At 57.4% G+C, this 23,015-nt stretch overlaps 2 protein-coding genes across 5 annotated transcripts in view; one reads left to right on the top strand and one right to left on the bottom strand.

Moving 5' to 3' along the window:
* CRMP1 (collapsin response mediator protein 1) overlaps window positions 1-2,227 on the top strand; it is a 76,531-nt gene extending 74,304 nt beyond the window's left edge. For both annotated transcript variants that reach the window (XM_042936930.1, XM_042936931.1), the window contains exon 14: window positions 1,572-2,227. In XM_042936930.1, the coding sequence (XP_042792864.1) occupies window positions 1,572-1,663 (92 nt within the window). In that variant the 3' untranslated portion in view covers window positions 1,664-2,227. The remainder of the gene's footprint in view (window positions 1-1,571) is intronic.
* A 5,725-nt stretch (window positions 2,228-7,952) lies between these two features.
* EVC (EvC ciliary complex subunit 1) overlaps window positions 7,953-23,015 on the bottom strand; it is a 73,545-nt gene continuing 58,482 nt past the window's right edge. For 2 of the 3 annotated variants that reach the window (XM_042936926.1, XM_042936929.1), the window contains exons 14-21: window positions 22,162-22,372; window positions 21,013-21,219; window positions 18,255-18,399; window positions 16,357-16,468; window positions 11,463-11,589; window positions 9,841-9,934; window positions 9,061-9,172; window positions 7,953-8,523 (exon numbers count right to left, since the gene is read on the bottom strand). In XM_042936926.1, coding sequence (XP_042792860.1) covers window positions 8,439-8,523; window positions 9,061-9,172; window positions 9,841-9,934; window positions 11,463-11,589; window positions 16,357-16,468; window positions 18,255-18,399; window positions 21,013-21,219; window positions 22,162-22,372 — 1,093 coding nt within the window. In that variant the 3' untranslated portion in view covers window positions 7,953-8,438. The remainder of the gene's footprint in view (window positions 8,524-9,060; window positions 9,173-9,840; window positions 9,935-11,462; window positions 11,590-16,356; window positions 16,469-18,254; window positions 18,400-21,012; window positions 21,220-22,161; window positions 22,373-23,015) is intronic. The other variant, XM_042936928.1, reaches the window with a different exon arrangement.

Below are 23,015 nucleotides of genomic sequence, written 5' to 3'. Positions count from 1 at the left end.
CGTGCAATTCACAATTGCCGCCGAATACAGAGGGAAAATCCCTCCCTTTCAGAACTAGCAAAACAACGAAACGAAAAGTCTGCTGGAAGGGCCCCACGGCCACCAGTGCCCCGGGTCGGCAGAGTCCTCTCCGAGACCCGCAGAACTGCCCCGGCCGGCCTCGTGGCCGGTCGACGTGTGATTTCATTTGCTATCAACACCATACGTGCTCTCGGACATCAGGAATGACTTCGCAGATGCCTTTTAAATAATCTGCATGATGCTACTTTGTAGAGATGTGGCATGATTTCCTGCACGAGTGTCCTTTTGTCCAACAGGTGTTTTTGAAGTAGCTGACAGGTAACCAGCAGGGTGGAGATGATTATGAGGGAAACTGGTGTTGAGCACTCCATCTGATTTCTGAATCTGGGACAAAAGGAAGTGAGGCCAAGGGAGGTTGGGTCTGATTCCAAATTACCTGGGTTCCAGACATGACTTGTACTGGAACCTGTCTCCTGACTGGACCCCAGGGCCTTCTCACGCCATCCCTCCTTTCAGCATTGTCTGTCCGTCACTAGTAATTCACTGAATACTTATTGAGCATCAGGCACTGGGCTTGATGGTGGAACGTTAAATCTTTAACTGCAAGGGAATGCATGAAATTGGAATAAACGGTCGGCTTTGCAGATTTAAAACAAAAACTGATGCCCCTTCTCCATGGAGGTCTGCCCATTGCAAATCAGGTGGATAAATCCAGCTCTAAGAAGTTCACACACATAAATGCACATGCATCCAGGGGCGCCTGCGTGGCTCAGTTGGTTAAGCGTCCAGCTCCGGCTCAGGTCGTGATCTCCCAGCTTGTGGGTTCAAGCCCCGCGTCGGGCTCCATGCTGACAGCTCGGAGCCTGGAGCCTGCTTCGGATTCTGTGTCTCCCTCTCTCTCTGCCCCTCCCCCACTCATGCTCTGTCTCTCTCACTCTCAAAAATGAATAACTGTTAAAAAAATTTCTTTTGAAAATGCACACGCATCCACTCCCATGCATGTCGTACATAAAATGCATTTGACATATCGGGCACTGCTGTGTGCTGCTCTGACTTCTGTAGAAGCTGGAGCTTTGGGGACCAACCAGTTGGGGCTGGAATCCCGGCTTACCCGTCCTCCAACTTTGCCCCCCAAGATGCATGACCTGAGCCTCAAATTCCTCATCTAGAAAGTTGGGGTAACCACCCCCCCCCACTTCGCAGTATCGTTGTATACCCTAAGTGCAAGCATATATGTTAAATCACCAAGTGTGTGCCTGCACACAGTAGGCACTCAGTAAGTGCTTGCCCACCGGTCTCAAGAGCACGAGACCAGGCAAGAAATAGCGCAAGGTGGTCAGAGGGTGCAAGAGGGTGACCCCAGGGCCGGAGGGGGCACAGAGGAGAGGGCAGTGAACCCCGTGGAGGTTGGGAGCCTTCCCAGAGGTGAGACTGGATTGATTCCCAGAGGGTCGAGCGGATGGAGGGATGTCACGACGAGGGCTCAGCATCCCAGCTCTCAGGAGCGGCCCGTGGAACCGGTCTGGAGCGGCTGGCTCTGTCTCTTTCAGGTGCCCAGATAGATGACAACAACCCCAGGCGCACCGGCCACCGCATCGTGGCGCCCCCTGGTGGCCGCTCCAACATCACCAGCCTCGGTTGAAGGCGGACGAGTGGATGAGCCAGTGAAGCGTTCCAGGAATAATGTCACTCCCTTTCCCCGCCAGGGGTTGGGAAACCCGCGGTTTTATTTGGTACTGATGGGGGGAAAATTGAATGACGTTCTTTCCTCTTTTGTTTAGGAAGAAGTGGTATTAGTGTGGTGTGTTTGCTCGGAAACTCCTTGCCCCACAGTTGTGTGTTCATGCTGACTCCACCTCAGATCATGGGTCTCCATTGCCCTCCTTAGTGAACCCAGGTTCTAGCATCGTCTTGTACCGTCCCTTCCGCTTCTGACTCCACGGGCTCCATGATTCTCTGGGTGGTTCCTTTGCACCCTCGTAGCTGTTCTAGGATAGTTGATGCATGTTACTAAATTATGTATGCAAGTCTGTGAGTGCGTCTGACAGAACATCACCGAGGACCGATGTAGACACAATGCCCAGACCTCAGGCCCCCAGGGGCCCTTCCAAACTCTTCACACGGAGATGCTTACTCGTTGTCCCCACCCCAAGTCCGCACTAGAAAGAAGCCTGCCGCACCCCTCCCCTCCCCTCCCCTCCCCTCCCCTCCCCTCCCCTCCCCCACCCCATCCCCATTGAGACCTTCTGTGAATTCTCAGAGGGGCAGGGGAACCTTCCAGTGCTTTCAGAGAAACATCATCCACGTCCTGTGTCAGAAACTCCGGTCTCCGTGGCACTTGTGACTCGCCATGACGTCTTTCTGGTCTGTGTGTGTCCTTCCAGCCAGCTCCGACTTCAGGCCTAGCCAGGTTCACACTCAGAAAGGGGTCTCCCCACCCCCATCAGGGCTGATGACGGTGGGGCGACGGCTGCTCCCGGTTGCCCCGGTCCTGGTCCCTTCGAGGTGGTTGACGGGGCAGTCAGATTTTTAAAGTTTTGTACAAAGTTTTCCTTTGTAATCACCCCCATTTTTACTTAACAACTGACTTATTGTGGCTCTTATTTCTGAATTCAAAGCTTGTGAAAAAATAAAGAAAATAAACAGCCCGTTGGCCCCACTGGTGTGTTTTCATTGAAGGGTGACTGTTCAGTTGGGTGCAAATGCCCCAGTGGTCCCTCCTCGTGATGACTGGAGTGTAGGTTGCTTCCCAGGACTCGCTCCTGTAGACACTGAAGGAGCAGAGGAGGAAAGAGAGGGAGCCAGTCACGAGGTGTGGATGGTCGGGCTCAGATCCTGAGGCCGTGGTGGGTGGCTTCTGTGACATGGGCTGAGAGCACACGTCCGTTGTCTCCAAGCCTCCCTGGTGCCCTCTCTTCATATAGGTTGTGGGTCTGCCTCAGACTGGGAGTTCCAACCTCGTAAACATCACGTTTCTTCACTCCGGGTCCCATGAGCAGATGCACATTCTTGAGAAGGAAACACTCAGGCAAATTGCTTATTCCAATTTGCCTTTAGTCGTAGTGACAGTGGTGGTGACGATTGATGACAGTGATGGTGGTGGTGACAATGCAGGCAGTATCTGTGTGGTGTTATGCCCAGAATTTGTGACCCCCAAAGACCACCAGGGAGCCAAGTCCGATGCAAAAGCAAAAGAGCCTTTATTCGAGCTAGCTCGAGCTCAATCCCCTACCTGCACCGTCACAGCAGTGAGATGCCGGGGAGAGAGAGCGAGTTTCAAAAGCACAAAGGTTTTATAGGGATCATGGCCTTAGCCGATTGGCTGGAGAAGGGTCGTGGCCTCAGCCGATTGGCTGGGGAAGGGTCGTGGCCTCAGCCGATTGGCTGGGAAAGGATAGAACAATGGCTGCCGAGGTGTGGTCCCACATTAGCAATTATCAGCATCATCTGGAACTTGCTAAAAATGCAAATGTTGGGCCTGGTGGTCACAGACCCACTGAGTCAGGAACTCTGGGGGTGGGGCTCAGCAACCTGTGTTTGAACAAGTCTTCCAGGAGATTCTGATGCACCTGAAGTTTAAGAACCACTGGGTCTGAGGGTCTCTAACATGTTTGGCCTCAGCGTATACAGAACGTTTCTCACTGGTCACCTATTAACCATTGGCTGTCAGCCTTGCTGTGCTATATAAATACCTAGCACCAAACACCATCCCCAGAGACTCTGATTTAATTGGTTTGGGGAGGGGTGAAATGCTCCCAGGTCATTCTAAGCCTGGACAGGGTTGAGGGCTCCTGCCTCTGGCCCCTACCTGAGAGAAGCCCTCCCTCTTCTACTCACGCTTTCCACGCCTCTCACACTCCCCTTCCTCCCACCTCAGACTTCGGAAGAATGCATCAATCGGTAGCCTGCTTTCTTAGAAAACATAAGTTACGCAAGGGGAGGAGGCGTGGTCTGAGGTTTGAGCTGGAACCTCTTTCTGCGGCCATGTCGGGGACATAGTCGCTAGTCGGCCGGCCTAGGTCTGCTCTTTCATGTGGCAGTGGCCACATGTTGGGTACTCTGCGAGGTAGGCTCTATTACTACCCCCCTTTCACAGATGAGTCCCAGAGCGTTCAGTGACATGTCCAAGGTCACACGGGGAGGAAGAGGCAGAGCCAGGATTCGAATCCAGGACCCATGCGGTTTGGCTCAAAGTACAAAGCTCCTTGCTCCTAACCTCTAACCCTTACTACCGTTCAAGGCAGGATGCCTTTGATGGTCCTGCATCTACTTACTGGTTTTAGTGTATTCTCCCTCTGCCCCCAAGGTCTGCTGGACCTTGGTTAAGGTCCCACATGGTGTTGGCTCACAGCCTGCCGTGGATTTTCTTGAAACAAGGCTAAATAAACGGAAGGTCAAGAATGGAGGGTAAGGCCTTTTGACGTTTGTCCTCGGCTCATTCAGACTATTAAAGGGCAGCAAAGAAACTTCCAGATAAGTAAAGTTGGCAGCCGCAAGCTACTCGTCCCGCTCTCGGGAGAGCACTTCGTCTCTGGCATCCATCACCCCCCACCCCAGCCCACCCAGAAACGCAAGCAGAAATCTTCTCTCTAAGGCCGCCCCTGGAGGGGCTGCTGTCCAGCTGCGTAACCGGCTGAGGTTCCCCACCACCCACTGTCCCACACAATGTTCCCCAGCACGTCCAAGCGGCAGTCACGGGTCCGGGCGGTGCGAGACAGATGAGCCTTAAGTCTTGGAGGCTGTGCTGGAACATTCCTTGTGAGGCACATGCTTCTCTTTCGTGCTCCCCTCTGCCATGTCATCGCCTAGCCCCGGGCTCCGGGAATTAGGATGCGGACATCTTGGAGGGGGGATTATTCTGCTGTCCCGTCTTCTAAGTCTCTTTCCAGAAATTTTGTTTTATCTTGCCACGTTCGGGTATACGGTCCATCGTTCACTAATCCTTGTGTCTAAGGAAAAGGAGGGCCCAAGACTCACATTTTCCCATATGATATCCCATTGAGCCGGCACCATTAATGGAAAAGACTATCCCTTCTCTCATTAAGCTGCAGCGGTGGCTTTCTTGTGAATCAGGTGACCGTAGTGTGTGGGTCTTCTGACACAGTGGTCCCGAGGTGGCACGGCTAAATGTGGAGCACAGGGCTGGGCTGGGCTGGGAGCCCCAGTCTGCTGTGCTTGCTAATTTCCACTGTAGTCAGTTTCAAAGTACCAACGTAAAGCCAGCAAGCTGGCAACTCCTAAAATTTAAGCGGGCTCTGGGTCCCATAAGGGCTGGCCTAGCCCCACTACCTTGGCTGGTCTATTTTTGCACCCACGCTGCACACGGACTGTAAAAAGTGAGACAGAACAGCGAAGGTCTCCTCATACCCATTTGCCCCCTGCCCGTAAAGCCCCAACCATTTTCTGACATCCCCAGCACTGCCTAACGCGTTCTGGCCCCCGAGTTTGCTTGGCCGCTTTGGTTAGTGCGCGGACCGGAGAAGGCTGCTACCCCAGCCTGAGTGTCAGATCTCCGCACCCCCCCGGGAGCTGGTCTCTGGACCAAAGTGCATGTGGTCGTGACTCTCTGTGGCACAAAGTGTGAGCCCCGATGATGCGCATTTGCAGGGACAGATCTGCATCTGACCGCTTTGCCTGTATCTCAACTGGTTCCAAATGTGGATGGGAAAGAAAGGGATGCTATTTATTACCCTCCCCATCCCAGCAGTAAAATACACAGTGCTAAGGGCCCCAGAGGAGTGTCCAGTCTCGTCAGAGGGGTGCAGGGAAGGCTCTTGAAGACGTTAAGTCCTGCTGTTGGGACGTGGATGATGATTATAGACTCGGGAGGCAAAGGGGACGGGAGGTGGGTAGAACTGTTCCGGGCGGCAGCAGCAAAGTCCTGTGCAAAAGCCCAGTGGCAGGCAGGGGCGGGCACGTATGAGTCCATGAGAGGAGACAGGCTGCGTGGCTGAGACCGGACCTCGCGGGGTTCCGTGGTCCTTGTTAAAGATTTCCTTTTTCTCCTTAGAGCAAAGAATACCGCAGAAGCTCGTGAGTCAGATGTGCGTTTTTGGAACGTGTAGACCAGGAGGCTGGGGCAGGGCAGTTAGGAGTCATCTGTGGCAGCGTCTAGGTCAGCAGCCAAGGTAAGGACAGGACAGACACCAGGCTGGCCAGAGAGGTGCTCGGAGCGTCTACGGCCTTTCTCCTCGCAGCTGAGCTCAGACCAGAGGGTGGGTGTGTGTAAAAGAAGGCATCTAGAGTCTTCTCATTGGATCGTCACTCGTCGTCCCCACCAGCGCCACCTCCTATCTCTGTAACAACCCACAGCCCATAATGCACGTGGGGACGGGAACCCAGTGGAGGAGGGGGGTCGCAGTGTGTCCTCGGTCTCCCCTGCATGGAGCATGTGCTGTGTTTGCAGAGCCCGGCCCCAGGCGTCCCAGAGCTGTAGCTGGCAGAGTCGGTCTGCAATGGGATGAAAACAGAGAGTCCACAGCCTTTCCGGAATCACGGGCCCCTAACTGCGCCAAGCACAGTAGTGGGGCAGCAGGGCCGAGGAAGGGCCCAGAAGCACTGGCATGTGACACAGTCCCTTGGGCCGAGGAGGCTACGCTCGTGAAGCAGAATAACTTTCACGCAAGGTCTGCGGAAGCTGAGATGGCCTTCGATCTTTCAGAGATCCCGGTGCTGCTGGGGGAGGGGGGGGGTCTGGATTTACCAAAATCAAGTTACCAAAGCAGACACTCCCAACTCCAGAATGCCTCTGTGCAGAGGGCCCACGTGACAAAAGTGGTTTCTATGTAAACCGGGTTCTCAAAACGCGGCAAGAAGGAAACCACCGCCTGTTACGGGACTCAGCAGAATAATGAAATGCTTTATTCAGCCACAAGAGGGAGCTGGCGGTTAACTCTGGAAATCCCGCCTACTGACCAGTCGCTCTGATGGGGAACATCCTTAACCAACCAGGGAACTGCCGTGGGAGACTTCTTCTGTCTCAGAGCTACTCCTTCCTAACAGAATCTAATTTAGATTTTAAGAAATAAAAATTCAGCCCACAAACGGTTCAGAAATCTCCCGAAGCCCACTATGTTCTGGGCTCACCAGGTACTGGCACACTTTGACTCAGGGGACATCGGGCCACGTCTGAACACATGTCTGGTTGTCACAACTGGGGAGGGTTCCTGGCATCTGGTCAGTGGAGGCCAGGGATGTCCCTAAACATCGCGCAAGGCACGGGACAGCCCCCACCCCCAAACACAGCTCACCCAAAATGTCCACAGTGCCGGGTTTGAGAATCCCTGATTTCAATGAGAAGAGTAATTTTCATTCCCAGTGGGAAAGACCTCTCCCGGCAGTGGTTTAAGTGTGGCCAGTCTGGAAGCTCCTGGATACTGTCCCTGCCCACTGGGAGCAGCAGTGCCCCTGGGGAACACGTCTCCTGAGGGGGAATTGCCATCTGGCAGAACGGCTTGTCCCGTCCCAGGGGAAGTCTGAGGGCTGAGTGGGGCCGCCCACAGAAGACACTGCTGTAGGTGTCATTAGGTACCAGTCAGGCCTCAGGTCCCCAGGGTGGGTGACGTAGGCCTGCAGGTCAGGGATTCCGTGGTCTGTGTCAGGGTCCTGGGGCCCTGAGACAACCTCCAAGGTGACCAGGCACTAGCTGCTGGTTCAGCCAAACATGGGGATCAGTCCAGATGAGAACCCTGCGGCCAGATGCATGGGACACGGTGCGTGGGACACGTCTCATGGGACATGAGAACAAGGATGACAGAATTGGAGAAAAAGACGTGCCTGGGTGGCTCAGCTGGGTACGTGTCCGACTTCAGCTCAGGTCATGATCTCGTGGTTCGTGGGTTCCAGCCCTGTGTCGGGCTCTCTGCTGACAGCCCGGAGCCTGGAGCCTGCTTCAGATTCTGTGTCTCCCTCTCTCTCTGCCTCTCCCCTGCTCACGCTCTGTCTCTGTCTCTCTCAAAAGTGAATAAACATTAAAAATAGTTTTTAGAAAGAGATGGAGAAAAGGCTTCAGGCCAGGAAACGCCAGCCCCGCCCGGAGACCCCCACATTCCCAGCAGAACTCCATGGAGAGTCTGGGGAGCAGGGGGTCCCCGAGGCTGGAGGCAGCCTCATGCTGGGCAGGCAGGGTGGGGGTGGGGGTGGGGTTCAGAGATCCAGGACCGAAGAGGTCCCTGAGGAAGGGAGGCACGTCTCCAAGCCAAAGAGAAAGAGAAAAATGGAGGCAGGGTTCGGACACGGGGTTTTCATGCCACAGGCGGCAGGGTCTGCCATGCTCAGTCAGGCCTTCTAGGCACTTCTCAGCCTGTCCGTCTGTCCATCCGGCCCCCCGGTGGCCCTCCCCGTCCCAGCCGGCTGGGGCGGGCAGGTGGCATTATTCCAGCTGGATCTTCCACATCGGCCCCTACCCAAACCGTAACCTACGGATGGCTTCTTTCCTTTAGCGGCTTCTTGGGGCTCTCGCCGTCGCCAGCTTCATTCTCCTGCTGATTCAGCCTTTTGCTGCTTAAAACAAGGAAGCAATGCAGTGGTCACAACGTGAGTCCAGATCTGTCCAGAGGCAAGAACTCATCCGATCTGATCAGACGAAAAGGCAGTGACAGGCCATCAAAACAGCCCCACCCCCTTTAACTGGGGTTGTCCAGAGACAAACACGGCCTCCGGTTTCCCATCTGTTGGGTGGGGCGGGGGGGTGGTCACCTGAGGGCCACGGGGTAAAGGCAACCCCCCACTCAGATGACTGGGCACACCGGAACGCAATGACCCTACTGCAGACCCCAAAGTGTCTGCAGCCAGTGGGGGCCTGGCAAGGCGGGGACCGTTCAGGCCGGGTGCTGGCAGGACGCGGAGCTAGGTCATGGCCGACCCGGCCAAACTGGACACGAATAGTAGCAGTGACAGGCATATCAACAGCTCCTGCCATCGTCCATCATTTCTGGGACCCTGTGGCTAACACCTCCGAGAAAGGCGCCTGTTTTCCTGCCCGGACTGTAAGCAGTCAATACGCATCCACTGGCAATAAGCCGGCCCCTGCCCCCGTACCTGAGTGATCCCGAGGGGTGGCCCCCTGCTGCAGGGTCATCGTCGGTGGGGCCCCCCAGGTTCCCTTTCTCCCGGGGTGGGGGCTTCTTCCTTCTCGTCCTTACAGGCTTCTCTGCAGAAGACACATAAACCCAGACATTGGGTGACGTCAAGCACGTGACAGCTCCCCTCGGCCTCACCCCGACCCAGCCGGGCATCTGCTGAGGACGTCCACGGCCAAGGAGACACTCTGTGCTTTCTGCGATTACACCCATTTAACTTGTAGGGAAACTGAGGCCCGGGGAGGTGACGTGCTTTCCCAAGCTCACACAGCCGTTACGTTATGGAGCTGGGATTCGAACACAGGGCTGCCAGGCTCCCGCTGGGTCTCTGCCACGCCCAGCTGACCCAAGCTTCCGAAGCAGAAGGACCCTGACAGAGCAGCGTTGTTTTAAGAGAGCCCTGTGTTCTCACACACACCCCTGTCTCTATCCCGTCAGCCGGCTACACCACTGTGAGGTCACAGTAGTTGCCGCCGGCAGGGGGCCAAGGGCTAATCACCCCCGTCTGTAAGTCGGGGACACAGAGGCCCGGGTGGTGAGGTGCAGACCTCAGAATCCAAAGTACTGAACGCGGGAGAGCAAGGCGGCCCTGGGGCTAAGTGAGTCCGCTCGTTGATGGGCAAGGACACAAAAGCCCGGAGAGGGTAAGCACGGTGCCCGAGGCCACACAGATGGTTAGTGGCGGACACGGGACTGGAATCCATACTCCCGCTGCTGTGCACCGCCTTCCACGACTTACCTGACGAGCCACGCTTGCTTGAAAACGGTCTGCTTTCGGCGAGGGGCACCCGGGCCAATGCCGCCAGCTCTGAGACAAAGCTCTGCTCGGCCTCCTGGATGCAAGGACGAAGGGTCATCTGGGTCCCCCTCTGCCCCGTCCCGCCTCTGCACCACAGTGAGGCTGACGCCCTCTCCAGGGTGGCTGATGGCCCCGCATCCCTGGCGGCAGACGGGTCTCCAAGAAGAACCCAGAGACGGCAGGAGCAGGGCGGACGCGTGTGTGAGCACAGGAACCAGCACTTTCCGGCTCCTGCCAGGGAACTGTCCGTCCTCACTCACGCCAGCCAGGGAGCCCCATTTTACAGAGAAGCGTGCAGAGGTGAGGGCTCAGAGAGGGACACGGCACCCGCTTCCGCCCGACTTCAGAGTCTGAGCTCTTAGCTGCCGACGCTGTGGCTTAACCACTGACCTGGATTCCGTGACTTATTAGCTGCGTGACACTAGACGGTGACTTCAGCTCTCAGAGCTGCAGTGTCCCCACCTGTACCTGGAGTACGACAGTGACCTTGTCCTCAGTTATGGGACGACGAGGTCAGATGGCGTGTGTAACGCTCTTGGTTCCGTGTCAGGACAGACGCTCAGGGAACGAGCATTAACCACCTTGGCTCTCACCTGTCGCTGCCACACCGGTGGGGACTACTCTGACCGGGCCAACACTCTGTTAAGTGCTTCCATTCTGGAATATCTGATTTTTTTTTTTAAGGCACCCACTTTGCTTTAAAAAAAATGTTTTTTTTTTTAATGTTTCTTTATTTTTGAGAGAAACAGAGACAGAATGCGAGTGGGTTAGGGGCAGAGAGGAGGGAGACACAGAATCCAAAGCAGGCTCCAGGCTCCGAGCTGTCAGCACAGAGCCTGATGCAGGGCTTGAACTCAGGAACCACGAGATCATGACCTGAGACGAAGCTGGACGCTCAACCGACTGAGCTACCCAGATGCCCCTATTTTAGTTTTTTTTAATGTTTATTTATTTTTGATAGAGACAGAGCGTGAGCAGGGGAGGAGCAGAGAGTGAGGGAGACACAGAATCCGAAGCAGGCTCCAGGCTCCGAGCTGTCGGCACAGAGCCCGACACGGGGCTCGAACCCACGAACCGTGAGATCATGACTGGAGCCGAAGCCAGACGCTTAACCGACTGAGCCACCCAGGTGCCCTGCCACTTTGTTTTCATAACCGCACTTTATGAGACTTCCCCGTGATGAGCTACCCACTTCATTTCACAAGGGCCGAGCCGCCCGTGTGTCCCAGGGAAAGTGCAGGCCTCAGTCACCAGCCGCACTGCCTCCGTGACTCTGAGAGGCCCACGTGATGGCGAGCCACGTGCAGGGAAGAGCTCACTTCTCCTCCGGCTCAACGGCGGGGAGACGATCGGGGCGCAGGGCCTGGCCCCCCGAAGCTGCTCAGGAATCAGCACAGCGCTGCCCGCCCCCAAGGCTCACGGCCAAGCCGTCAGCCAGCGAGACTCAGCCAGGGCCAAGGTCTTTTTGCCGCGACCTGTGGTCACGAGAGTGGCCTTTTGCTGCTCCTGTTCCTCCCTAAACCCCGGCCCGCTCCGTGAAGGCGCTTTTCCGACACTCGTACCTGTAGCTGGGTCTCCAGCTGGGCTTCCAGATGATCCATAGCCCTTGCCTTCTGCTTCCAAGCATCCAGGCGGATCCGCTGGTGCGCGGTGAACTGGGCCAGAAACTTTTTCTGCTGTGCCGCCATCCTGGCAGAAGGAACGAAGGCCATCAGCGCCGCCCCAGCCGCCGGCCGGCGGGTTAATCAGAGACCCAGCACAGACGTGCCCCCGGAGGCTGCTGAGTCGTGGGAACTGGGGAGCGGAAGCCGTCCTTGGGCCCGTGGAGCCCAGAGAGAGGAATGGCCTTGGCCGGCAGGATTTACGGTGGCTGCACGGCCTGTGACAGCGGCCACAGCTGGAGTCCCTCCACCTGGGCGGGGGGGGGGGGTGGGGGGGTGCTGACTCATCATAAACGTGAGTCACGCTCGCGACTTTGCAGAATCCCGCGTGCGCGTTTTTCGTTCGGTCCCGCTGGGTCCTCAGTGATACGAGCAGGACAAAGGGTAGAACATTCAGGGCAGGAGCCGCTCAGAGGGGGCGGGGGCATCCTTGGGGTCCCGCAGCTGCCCAGTGACTGGACGGCATGAAAATCATCTCAACCCAGGGGTGGGGGCGCATTCCCCTGAAAGGGCCAGAGACCCACCAGCTACCCATCCTTATGGAAAACGTGCAACGGGATGCTCATCTCCTAGCCTGCAGCATCCGAGCCACGTGCAGGGAAGAGCTCACTTCTCCTCTGGCTCAATGGCGGGGAGACGACTGGGGCCCCCCTGAAGACGGGGGCCCGTTACTCTGGGTGGCACAGCTCTGAGAGGGGGCGGCAGCAGGGTCCCTAACCGGGAGACGGCCCCCGCTTGCTTTCACCTTGCCTCCCCGCTACCCTGAATCCCCTCCTTCCTTGGCTGACCTTCCTCAGGCCCTCAGCAAACAGGAACATCCCATCCCATCCACCTTGTTTTCCTAACGGCCCTTTGCCTCTTTCTTTCCAATCTTCTGTGAGTTCCTACAGCTGCAGAAGCCACGTTTAGTGTCAACAGGGAGCTGTTCACGGAGTTTACCTGCAGGCACAGAATTGCACCTTGCTTTCGCTTCATGCTCCTCTGCCTGCCAGTCATAGCTTTCCCCTCTTCTTTGTAGTTGCCTGGCAAACTCCTATTCATCCTGCAAAACCCCATCACTCATCCATCCATCCGTGTACAACTTCATGTATACATAAACACATCCCTGGCCTGCCAGGTGCTGTCCTGTGTTTTGAAGATACAGGTGCGAACAAGAGACTCACAGTCCCTGACTTCACGAAGCTCCACTTTGAACTCGGGTAGAGGATAGATGCGGAACAAATAATTGATACAGATGAGGTCAGTGCTCTACAGTAGCCTCCCCCACACCCTCGAGGAGGCTGCATTGGTTTCCTGGAGCTGTTCTAACAAAGGACCACAAGCTGAGGCGGGGGAGGGGGTGCTTAAGACAACAGAAATCTATTCTCTCACGGCTCTGGAGGCCAGAAGGCTTCGATCAAGGGGTCAGCAGGGTTTCTTTCCCTCCAAAGGTTCTAGAGGAGAGCCCACTCCCTGCCTGTCCCAGCTCCGGGTGGCTCCCGGTGATCCCTGGCATACGTCCGCACCGTCCCCATTCCTGCTTCTGTCTCCACATGGGCTTCTCTGTGTGTGACCAAATCTCCCTCCACCCCACCTGCCCTTGGATTTGGGGCCCGCTGGAATAACCCAGCATGATCTCTTCTCAAGATCTTTCACTTAATGATATCTGCAAAGATCTTTCCTCTACATAGGTCACGCGCACGGGCTCCAGGGATTAGGACACGCACACACAGGTCACACGCACGGGCTTCAGGGATTAGGACACGCACACACAGGTCACACGCACAGGCTCCAGGGATGAGGACATGCACAAATCTCCTAGGGGCCCCCATTCAGCGGCCAGGCGGCTTCTTGCTGTGAGCAGCCTGTCCTGTACCCGTTCTGCCAACAGTCCTGGTCACTCTCGGCTGCCACCCTGACTGCCTGCCCGCTCCCCACCATGGACTTGGCTAATGGGCCTGCCAGGCAGTGAGAACGCTATCCGGGGGTGGGGTCGGAGTGGGGCTTCCCCCCGCACAGCCCGGAGATCCACGAAAGGGTCCAGGGGAGACTGAGACACAGCCGCCTGTGTTTACGCGATGCCCTGGCTACACGTAGACACAGGACAAGACGGGAGGCCAGAGGCCACAGCTCTAAGCCGGGAGGGGCGGTACAAGGACATGGGACTAGAGAGCGGCCGAGAGGCAGACAATCCTGCCTGCGGAGGGACAGCCATGTGGTGCTCTGGCCCGAGCATGACCCCCTTCGGCACTGCTGATCCTCTGGCACCTTCCGGAAGGAGAGGATGCCCTACTGTAGGATCTGAGTCACCTGGACGGGTCATAAACCCTTTCCTTTTGGACTCCTATTTGGTTATGGAAGTGGGTGTTTAAAAAAGCATCCCTCCTGAAAGAGTCCCGACTGCACAACTGTTTCAAGCCTCACTGCGCACCGTGCAGAAGTCACAGCAGTGACAATTGTGCTGGTGGTGAAGGACATCAGGCGTGGGGTGCTGGCCGTGGGCCGGCCCTGCTGTGGGCGCCGCAGTCTCTGTGGGTCCTGACGGTAACGCCCTGTGAGCCAGGAGCTACCGTCATCCCACTTCACAGATGGGGAGCCTGAGGCTCGGGGCGTGAAGGGACCTAGCCCGCGTGTGGCCAGTCTACCGCCACGTCACCTGGCACCCCTCAGCCGGGCTCTCCCACGATCCCACTGCTCCCCGGGGATGCAGTGTGGAGTTCGCCCTCGGACCGAGAATTGCTTCACGCGCTTAGTCTCGTAACGCTCTTTGAAATCAACGATCCGTTCTCGCTACATGGCTCTGTCCCCACGAGCCCTGGCGGACCTTCACCAGAAACTGCGAGCGGACGGGCACGGAGGAAAGGGCACCAACAGCCACGTATGAGCTTCTAAGTCACAGCGAGAGTCGGTCACGCACCCGCACCCCCACGGGGCTTTGCTTCCATCTCCCGTAAACCTGGCGGGGAGGTCGGACTGGGGGCGGCTGAGGCCCCTCCTCTTGGGTCACTGGGGTCCAGGTGAAGCCCCTGGGCTCCATCCATCAGAATCCCTGGAGAGGAGGAGTGGGGTAACAGCTCAGATTCCTGGGTCCCCCCGCAAAGCCCCCGAGTCTGAGTGTCCAGGTGGGGGGCCTGGCATCTGCACGCTCGGGAGGAGAACCAAGTGAGATGATGCCCCCCCACGTCTGAGAGCTGCCGGGCCCGAGTCAGGTGGATATCCGACCGTCAGGGCCAGGTGGCACGTAGGCGCGGGATGGTGGGACGTTTCCTGACCACTGCCAACGGCCATCGGAGGATTTATGGACAGCGTGTGCGGGACTCAGTCCGAGGACTGAGGGGGACCCTGTGGTTTTTGTTTCCAGCCGTCCGAGGAGGGGCTGGAATCTACTCTGAGGCCGCGCATGGAGCCCACGCCTCCATCCTGCAGGGCCGTGGCTGTCTGCTGCTTCCAGCCGCCGGGACGCCTCCGCCTAGACAAGGGACCGTCACCTGTCGTCCTTCAGCGCCCCTCCCCTCCCCCACGAGAGCACCCGCACAGATTTATTGCTGTTCCCCTGTCCGTCTCTCCCTCCAGGCTGTGAGCTCTGGGGTGACAGGCATTGTCCCCAGTGGCTAGCTTGGGGCCCAGCAAACAATCGGTGCTTACAGGGGCGTGCTGGGCGGCTGTCCACACTTGGGTGGACAGTTTCCACACAGGCCAGTGGCTTCTTCCGCCAAACACCTGTGTCTGTGTCTGTGTCTCAGTGCCTTCTCTGGCCACGGGGGTGTGTCTGGCCAGCTCAGGGGCCGGAAGTGCTGGTGACATAACACCCCCAGGGCAGACCCTCAACCCGTGCGGAACAGGGCTTGGCAGACAAATCCCCTATCTTTCGCACCCCTTGTTGACATAATTGGAAGTTGAATTTTATACAGTCTCCCAGAAGGTCCAGAGCGGGATTGGGCCTCAGTTGCCGTGGACAGGCTGCACGGCCACAGGGTTGGTTTGCTTCTTCTCCATTGCGGTAGGCCACACGGTGCCCCCACAGGTGACCTTGCCCTAATCCCTGGACCCGTGAAGACGTTACGGTACGTGGTAGCCGGGTCTCTGCAGGCTGGGTTAGGGTTATCGACTTTAGGATTCAGAGATTCTCCTGGACTATCCACGTGGGTCTCAATCACCACAACGCTTACAAGCAGAGAAGTTTCTCCAAATGGAGTCAGAGAGATGAGGCGGAAGAGGAAGGCAGAGGACTTCAAGCATCGAGACGCAGGGACCACGAGTGAGGACCAAAGAGAGGCCTCTAGAGGCCGGGTGGCCCCTAGCCGACAGCCACAAAGCAAGGGGACCTCAGTTCTACAGGGACCCACGTTGTGCCGGCGACCTGGGCAAACCTGGGAAGATTCTCCCCAGAGCCTCGTCAAGAGCCCACCGGGCTGACACCTCGAGCTGGACTGTGGGAGACCCACGAAACCAGCACCCGCCGCGGGGACCTCAGGTCCGCAGAAGCGTGGGCCACGTAGCTGGCTGTTGTCAAGCCAGCAGCGGGAACCAGCTGGGGGCCTCACCTCCCTGCTCCCTCAAGGTGCTTTCTGGGGTCACTTCCAGGGTGAACAGCCTGCTCCCAGCCCCCGTGCACGGGGGGATCCCACCCCACCCGGACTCGCTCGTTCCCGTGTGCCAGGCCCCGTCCTGGGGGCCGCGTGTCGAGCAGGGAGCCCGACCGAGGCACGGGGCCCTCCACTCTGGCAGCCACGTGCACGCACCATCGGATGCCGAGTGCGCGGAGCAGACTCATGGCAGGGGAGGAGGGCGCACAGGACAGAGGGGGCGAGCTCACCTCTGGTGGACGGCCTTGCAGGCTCCGCCAGATCCATTCACTGCCTTGCTCCCCGGCGAAGGGTCTCCGAATCCCTGCTTTGTCCGCAGCTTGTAATTCTCCGTTCTCTCACCTAGACCATTTAGCACACAAGGTCAAGGGGCATGCTTGGGGCTGGCCTCTGAGCCAGGTCGGGGGTGGCGCCGGGCACAGAGATCGGCAGGAGACGCGCTCTCAAATCGTGGGCCACTTACGCAGCACCCGCGCTGCCCCTGGGAAAGGCTCCGCGTGCGTGAGAAAGCGAGGCTTCCGTCAAGGACCCTGCGCCCCCGGAGGAAGGTGACCCCTGCTCTCCCTACAACTGCTCAGACCCCACTTTCTTGAGAGTGCCAGGAGCAAAGGTGTAGAAGAAGAAAGATTCCACTGCAGAGAGGCCACCACGGGTGAAAATTCAGAGCAGAAAGAACAAAGCGTTCGACAGGCGGTGCTGTGGGTGTGCAGCCGGCCGCTCCCATGTGGGTGCTTTCCGGGCGAAGTCCGGTTGGGCCGGAGCTTTCTAGAACACACAGGTTTAACCTGGATGGTCTCTAACCTGGGTGATGTGGCATTCTAGGACTCCTAAAAAAAAAAAAGAAGGAGCACTGAACGAAGCAGAAGGAGCTTATGTGGTCAGCTAAGTTGTATCATTTCAATGTATTTCCTGGGAAATCCTCGCATGAGAGCCGGGGTGTCAGGGAAACAGGAAATCTGAGCTGAGAGGATGCGTGGAGGGTGAGCCCAGCCCTAGCCTCACAGATGGGGAAACCGAGGCCTACAGAGGGAAGGGAAGGCCCCGGCTCCCGAACACCCTGCGGTGACCATCTGTCTGTCTCCTGCTGACAGAGACCATCTGGAGTCATTGGGCAGATTTCCAGGCAGGTGTCCAGATTTTACTTTGAGTCTGGGATTCAAAGTCTCCAAGACAGGGGAAGAAAAGGCACCTGCTGTGCTTACTGAGAGGACTGATATCCCCAGAAGACTGCGTCCAGGACCTGCTGCCCATCGTTGGTCGAGGAATCGGTTCCAGCTCTGGGAAATCCAGGCAAAACCCATCTGAGAACGTGGGGTTCTATGCTGTTCTGAAGTCCCGGATGCAGGGAGGGACGTTACAAGCAGAGGCCTCGAGGAAACTGGCTTGTGTCTATTATTATACACGTATTGTTGCTGGCTTTGTGGATGTTGTCCATTCTGTCACCCGGGTGGCCTCTTGTGAGGGCACATGGGGGAAACTCTCTGGGTCTTAGGAACATCAGGGCCACTGATCTGTTCTCACTCGCTGTCACTGCACAGCTGTAACTGATGAAGTTCCCATCCCTTTGGCCACTAGGAAGCCCAGAGTCAAAACCGTGTCACCATTACGTAGGGATCTGATGGCCTATGTCCCAGATCATGACCTCACCTGAACCCCATCTCACTGTCCTATCCTTGTCCTGATTCATCTACTTTTTTTAAAAAAAATTTTTTTAACGTTTTTTATTTATTTTTGAGAGAGAGAGACAGAGCACAAGCAGGGGAGGGGCAGAGAGAGAGGGAGACACAGGATCCGAAGCAGGCTCCAGGCTCTGAGCTGTCAGCACAGAGCCCAACGCGGGGCTCGAACCCATGAACCGTGAGATCATGACCCGAGTCAAAGCTGGACGCTTAACTGACTGAGCCCCCCAGGCGCCCCCTGATTCATCTACTTTTTAAAAATCCTCTTATACCGTATGGTCCTCTAGGTGGCTTTTTAAAAGCCTATTTTAGGGGGAGGGAGCAGGCAATCAATCAATCAACCAAACCGCCCCAGTAACGTTCGGAGGGTCTGACGTGCCATTGCGTCCCAAAGCAGGAGCACGTCTGGCCTGCTGTGTGCGGGGCTTCCCTGAGGAGGGGGCCGTTACCCTGCAGGGTCTTCAGGTGCTGCAGCCTTCTCTCCTCGTGGTCCTGCATGACCCTCCCGATGTGCTGGTAATATGCCCGCACGAGCCGGCCGACGCCAGCACTGGTCACGTAGACGCTCTCCACGGCCGCCTCCGTCAGCACTCTCTGTGGCAGGAGGGGGAAGACACAGCAAAGTCACGCGCGGTCCCCCCACCCGCGTCCTGTTCTTGGCTTCTACCACGCCCGACCTTGACTGGTGGGGCAGCGGGCAGAGCATGGGTGGGTGGGTGGCTTAAGCCTGTCTCGGTGATCTTATGTCCTTGGTCAGGGGTGCTCTGGGGACGGCCGTATGACCGGTTCTGGCCAGCGAGACCCAGTGTTAGGGAAAATCTGTCAGGGGGGCACCTGGGTGGCTCAGTCGGCTGAACATCTGACTTCGGCTCAGGTCATGATCTCATGGTTCATGGGTTCCAGCCCCGTGTCGGGCTCTGTGCTGACAGCTCGGAGCCTGGAGCCTGCTTCGGATCCTGTGTGTGTCTCCCTCTCTCTCAGCCCCTCCCCCACTCACACTCTATCTCTCTCTCTCTCCAAAATAAAATAAAAACATTAAAAAAAAAATCTGTTGGGAGACCTTCCCTTTACAAACATTAAGGCAAAGCTTAGGATATGGGTGAAAGATTTTGCTGTCTTCTTTTTCCTGCCTGGAATGCAGATCTGACGTCTGGAAAGGCAGTGGCCATTTTGAGACTACGAGGGAGCGAACTGACGTCAAGAATGGTGAATCAGGAAGAAAGAGCCCGGTCCTTGCTCGCAGCCTCTGTGCCAGCCTGGAATCACCTACTTGCACATTTCTTGTTATGTGGGCTGAACAACGTCTATTTTTTTGCCATTTGAGTATGTCTTTTTGTTACCTGCAGAAACAGGCAATCTTAAGCGATACACCTGCAGACCCAAAGCGGAGGCTGAGATGCCCCACCATCAGGCACGTGCTGGCCGTGCCCTGGCCAAGTCACCGCCATTCACTTCCCAAGATGATGGGCCAAAGGTCAGAGAAGTCAGACGCCAGAGGCCCCCGTCTCAACAAACATCTATCAGATGGTTCCAGGCTTTGGGCAAGAAAAAATACCCACTTATTGCTGAGCGGTTACTGCTGCGCGGTTGTTTACGATACGTTCCTGGAGCTGCGCTATGTCATGGCGCCGTGGGAGACGTGCAGGGGTGCATGCAGGCGGGGGAGGCGGAGCGGGTGGCGGAGCCGGTCTGAGCCGCCGGGAGCTCCCACGACCCCGCTCATCGCTCACAGAGCCGGTGCCCTCTTCCCCTCCCCTCTGCTGACCTCAGCACCCTCACGGAGGGGTTCTGACTCCATGCCTCCAAGGCCCCCGGACCTGGCCTCGAACTTCCTACAGGAACTGCCTCCGATGGCTGCGCCCTTCCTTCGCTTTCATTTAGCTCACGGAGCCGGAGCCCGGAGACAGGAAGCCCCTCTTCTCCACCTCCCTCCCAAATCAGCCGAGCCAGGGGCACCATCAGGTCTCTGTCCTCCTGTCTTCCTGCCACAGGGGGGCGCTGTTCACTCCCCTCTGTGTCCGGCCGATGCAAGTCCCACGGAGAGCGCTTGCCTGCCTGGATCGCCAGCCCAGCACCTGCCAAGAAGCCCCGCGACTGGGACATTCTTCCAGAAACTGAACACCTGTTCTTTCTCGTAGCGGTGTGTGTGGGGAGCACTCCTCCCCTATCCTGACTCAGGCTCCCTTTGGGAAGGGACGCCACGTTCACGTTTCACTGCAATTTCATGCCGCGACCATCTATCCGGGAGGAGCTGTAGACTTTTACGGAAAGGAGGTGACCCTTCCCAACACCACAAACCGGGCCCGGCCCTGATGTCTGGATGGCGGGCAGCAGACATGAGCTATGTGGAGCGAGGGGGGTGTCTCAGCAACGTGGGTCCCCTCTCTTTGCTGTGCATATAAGTACGGTGTCTGTAGCAAGCGGAGGTTTCTTGCCTTTCCTTATGGTCTGAGCCCGGGAGGCGGCCCCGGGGGAGGCAGAGTGTGTCCACGCTGTGCGGGGAAGACTGGGGTCCAGTCCCACTCGGCCACTTCCTAAGCCTGGGAGTCTTTAACCATGTCCTTTGCCCGTGATAAACCTCAGTTTTCCCATCTGAACAAAGGGAAGGAAAGGATCCTTTCTGGGCAAGGTTGTGGGCAGAGCCTGCTGAGACGCGGCCGGCGAGGCACTCAGGTAGGCTTACGAGCACACCGCTGTCATCTGTCTCCCTAGGGCTCATGGTTGGGGTCGGTTCAAGCAGGACACCCCACCCACCCAAGCCGAGCTGGTTTTAGCTGCACTCAGCTGTCAGGATCAACTCTGCAAGGCCTCGTGTTCCCCGAGGCAGCCAGAGGCAGGAGAGGCTCACGCCTGTCTCTCTCTGGCAGAGGCTGTCTCTGGATCCTGTGTCCGCCACTGACCGGCCGGGCAGCTCTGGCTGAGCCCACGTCCCTCTCAGAGCTACTGGAAGGGCCGGGCCAGTGCTCAGAATAACGTTACAGGCGGGAAACCCCGCCGTCCTGTGGGGGAGGCGATTCCCGCTCGTGGAGGACGAAGAGGGGGCTCGGAGAAGCCAGGTGATTTCTGCCAGGCCCGAGGCTGCTGGACAGGGCACCGCGGGGCCGGTGTCCCAGGCTGCTGCCCCGTCCACACCCTTCCCCCTGCCTGCCCAGCCCACCCCAGTCCCTCTTGCCTCCCGGGGCCACGGGGCCGGGGGTTGGCTCGCACCTTGAAGTCGTCCCAGTCCTTGGCCCGGCTCTTGGTGGCCGCATTCCGCGCGTGGGCCAGCAGGGCCTGCCCGATGGCTCTCTCCGTGTGCTCCTGCAGGAGCCCCCCCACCTCCTGGGCCTCAGCCAGGAGCTGCTGCTGGAGCTGCAGCCGCATCTGCTGCGCCTCGTCCTCCAGCCTGCTGGCCTCCTCCACGGCTCGCGCCTCCTGGAAGGGACGGGAGAGGGAGGAGCCCACGCTGCACAGAAGCCGCGGCCAGGGCCAGGACTGGGATGTGGGCTGGCCCAGCCCAGGGCCCCAGGAGGGGTGGGGGAGGGACTGAGAAGGGGCAGAAAGTGGGGACCTCTGGGCTCGCAAAGCCAACGATGGGTGAGCCGGGGCGTCTGTTCAAGAATCCCCCAAGCATTTATTGAGCACCAACGGTGTGCCCAGTGCCCCCTTGTGGCCCCTCACACGTACGAGAACTTCCTCGTTCTTCCAACATACTGTGAGGCCTGAACGCTAGGAGTGACGGGGACACAGAGGCTCAGAGACACTAAGTAACTTTGTAAAAGTCACACAGCAGACCTACGTTCTGAAGCTAGACCTGAGTCTGAGCACAGTCCGGGACGTCATGGAAGCCAGGGGAGGGTCCTGGGACTGCCCTTCGTTATGGAAATCGGAATTAGAGAAGGAGGCGAGGGGAGTCAGAAGGAGGAGGGCCAGTCCTGCCTGCTTCCCGCTGCACGCTCCTGGGGAGAGTGACAGTCACTGTGAGCTCGTCCCCCACTAGTGGTCAAAACGCCAGCTGCTCCAATAGCTCGGTGACTCCATGAGCCCTGCAGTCAGCCTGCTTGGGTTGAGATCCCAGCCCGGCAATTTCCAAATCCTTTCTTCCCATTTGTTGAAACGGAGAAGCCCCTTTCTCCCAGCACCCTGATGGCGACCGTACGTATCTGTTTTGTGATTCCACCTGCATATTTAGCACAATTCTCGATACGGCATGCACTAAAGCCCTCGGGCACACGGGGCGCCCCCACGGGAGGCTGCCATCATCCCACCCCCCCTGCGATAATAGGCGTGGCGGGATTTGGGCTCCGGCAAACACGGCCGAACCCGGACCCGGCACGGCCTCGCTGGGACGGGTAGGGCCCGACATGCCGATCTCACCAAGGCTCTGAGCAGCTGCCACTGATGCTCGTCCAGACACTGGGAGGAGCCCTGCTCAAGGGCGTGCTGCTCACGCAGTTCCTGGAGAAGACTCTTCTTCCCGGCAAGTCTCATGTGGGTCAGGGTGGTGATGGCGCTGCCCCGGAGAGCCAGCCTCCGCAGGGCTGAGCACAGCAGCAGGTCGTGTCCCTGTAGGATGTACCACGTGGACCTTTGAGGAAAGCAGGCAGGGGGCCGGGAGTCAGTGCTGTTGGCTTCACTGAGGGTGACGGTTAACTTTGCCAGCTGGAATGTTCACAAGGCGCCTGGACATCTAACCAAACATTATTCTGGGTGTTTCTGGATAAGATGAACATTTGGATCAGTGGGCTGTGTAAAGCAGACCACCCTTTCTGATGTGGGTGGGCCTCATCCAATCAGTGGAAATCCTGAAGATCAGAAAAGGCTGACCCTTCTATGGGTTGCATTGGCCCAGAACATGGGTTTGGTTTTTTTTTTTCCCTGCCTTTGGACTTGAACTGAGATACCAGCTCTTCTGGGGTGTCAAGACTTCAGACTCAGGAGTGAAAATATACCATGGTCTCTCCTGGGTCTGCAGCTTGCCAACTGCAGATCTTGGGACCTCTCGGTCTACATATATTTCTCTGGTTGGTTCTGTGTCTCTGGACGACCCTAATACGTTGAACTACCAAGAAATGCCTCAAGTAATCATGCTCCACAGGGAGCCCCTCCAGAAGGAGGGAGGTTGGAATTATCCGATCTCATGTTGCCTATTCTCCATTTGACGTGGGTATTCTCACCTATATTCAGTCATTTGTTCTTTGATTCGTGTTTTCAACTTTATCACATCCTGC

The sequence above is a fragment of the Panthera leo genome, chromosome B1, assembly GCF_018350215.1.
Source record: "Panthera leo isolate Ple1 chromosome B1, P.leo_Ple1_pat1.1, whole genome shotgun sequence".
Lineage (NCBI taxonomy): Eukaryota > Metazoa > Chordata > Mammalia > Carnivora > Felidae > Panthera > Panthera leo.
Note: the sequence above shows the minus strand (reverse complement) of the source record. Positions and strands in the feature narration are given on the sequence as shown.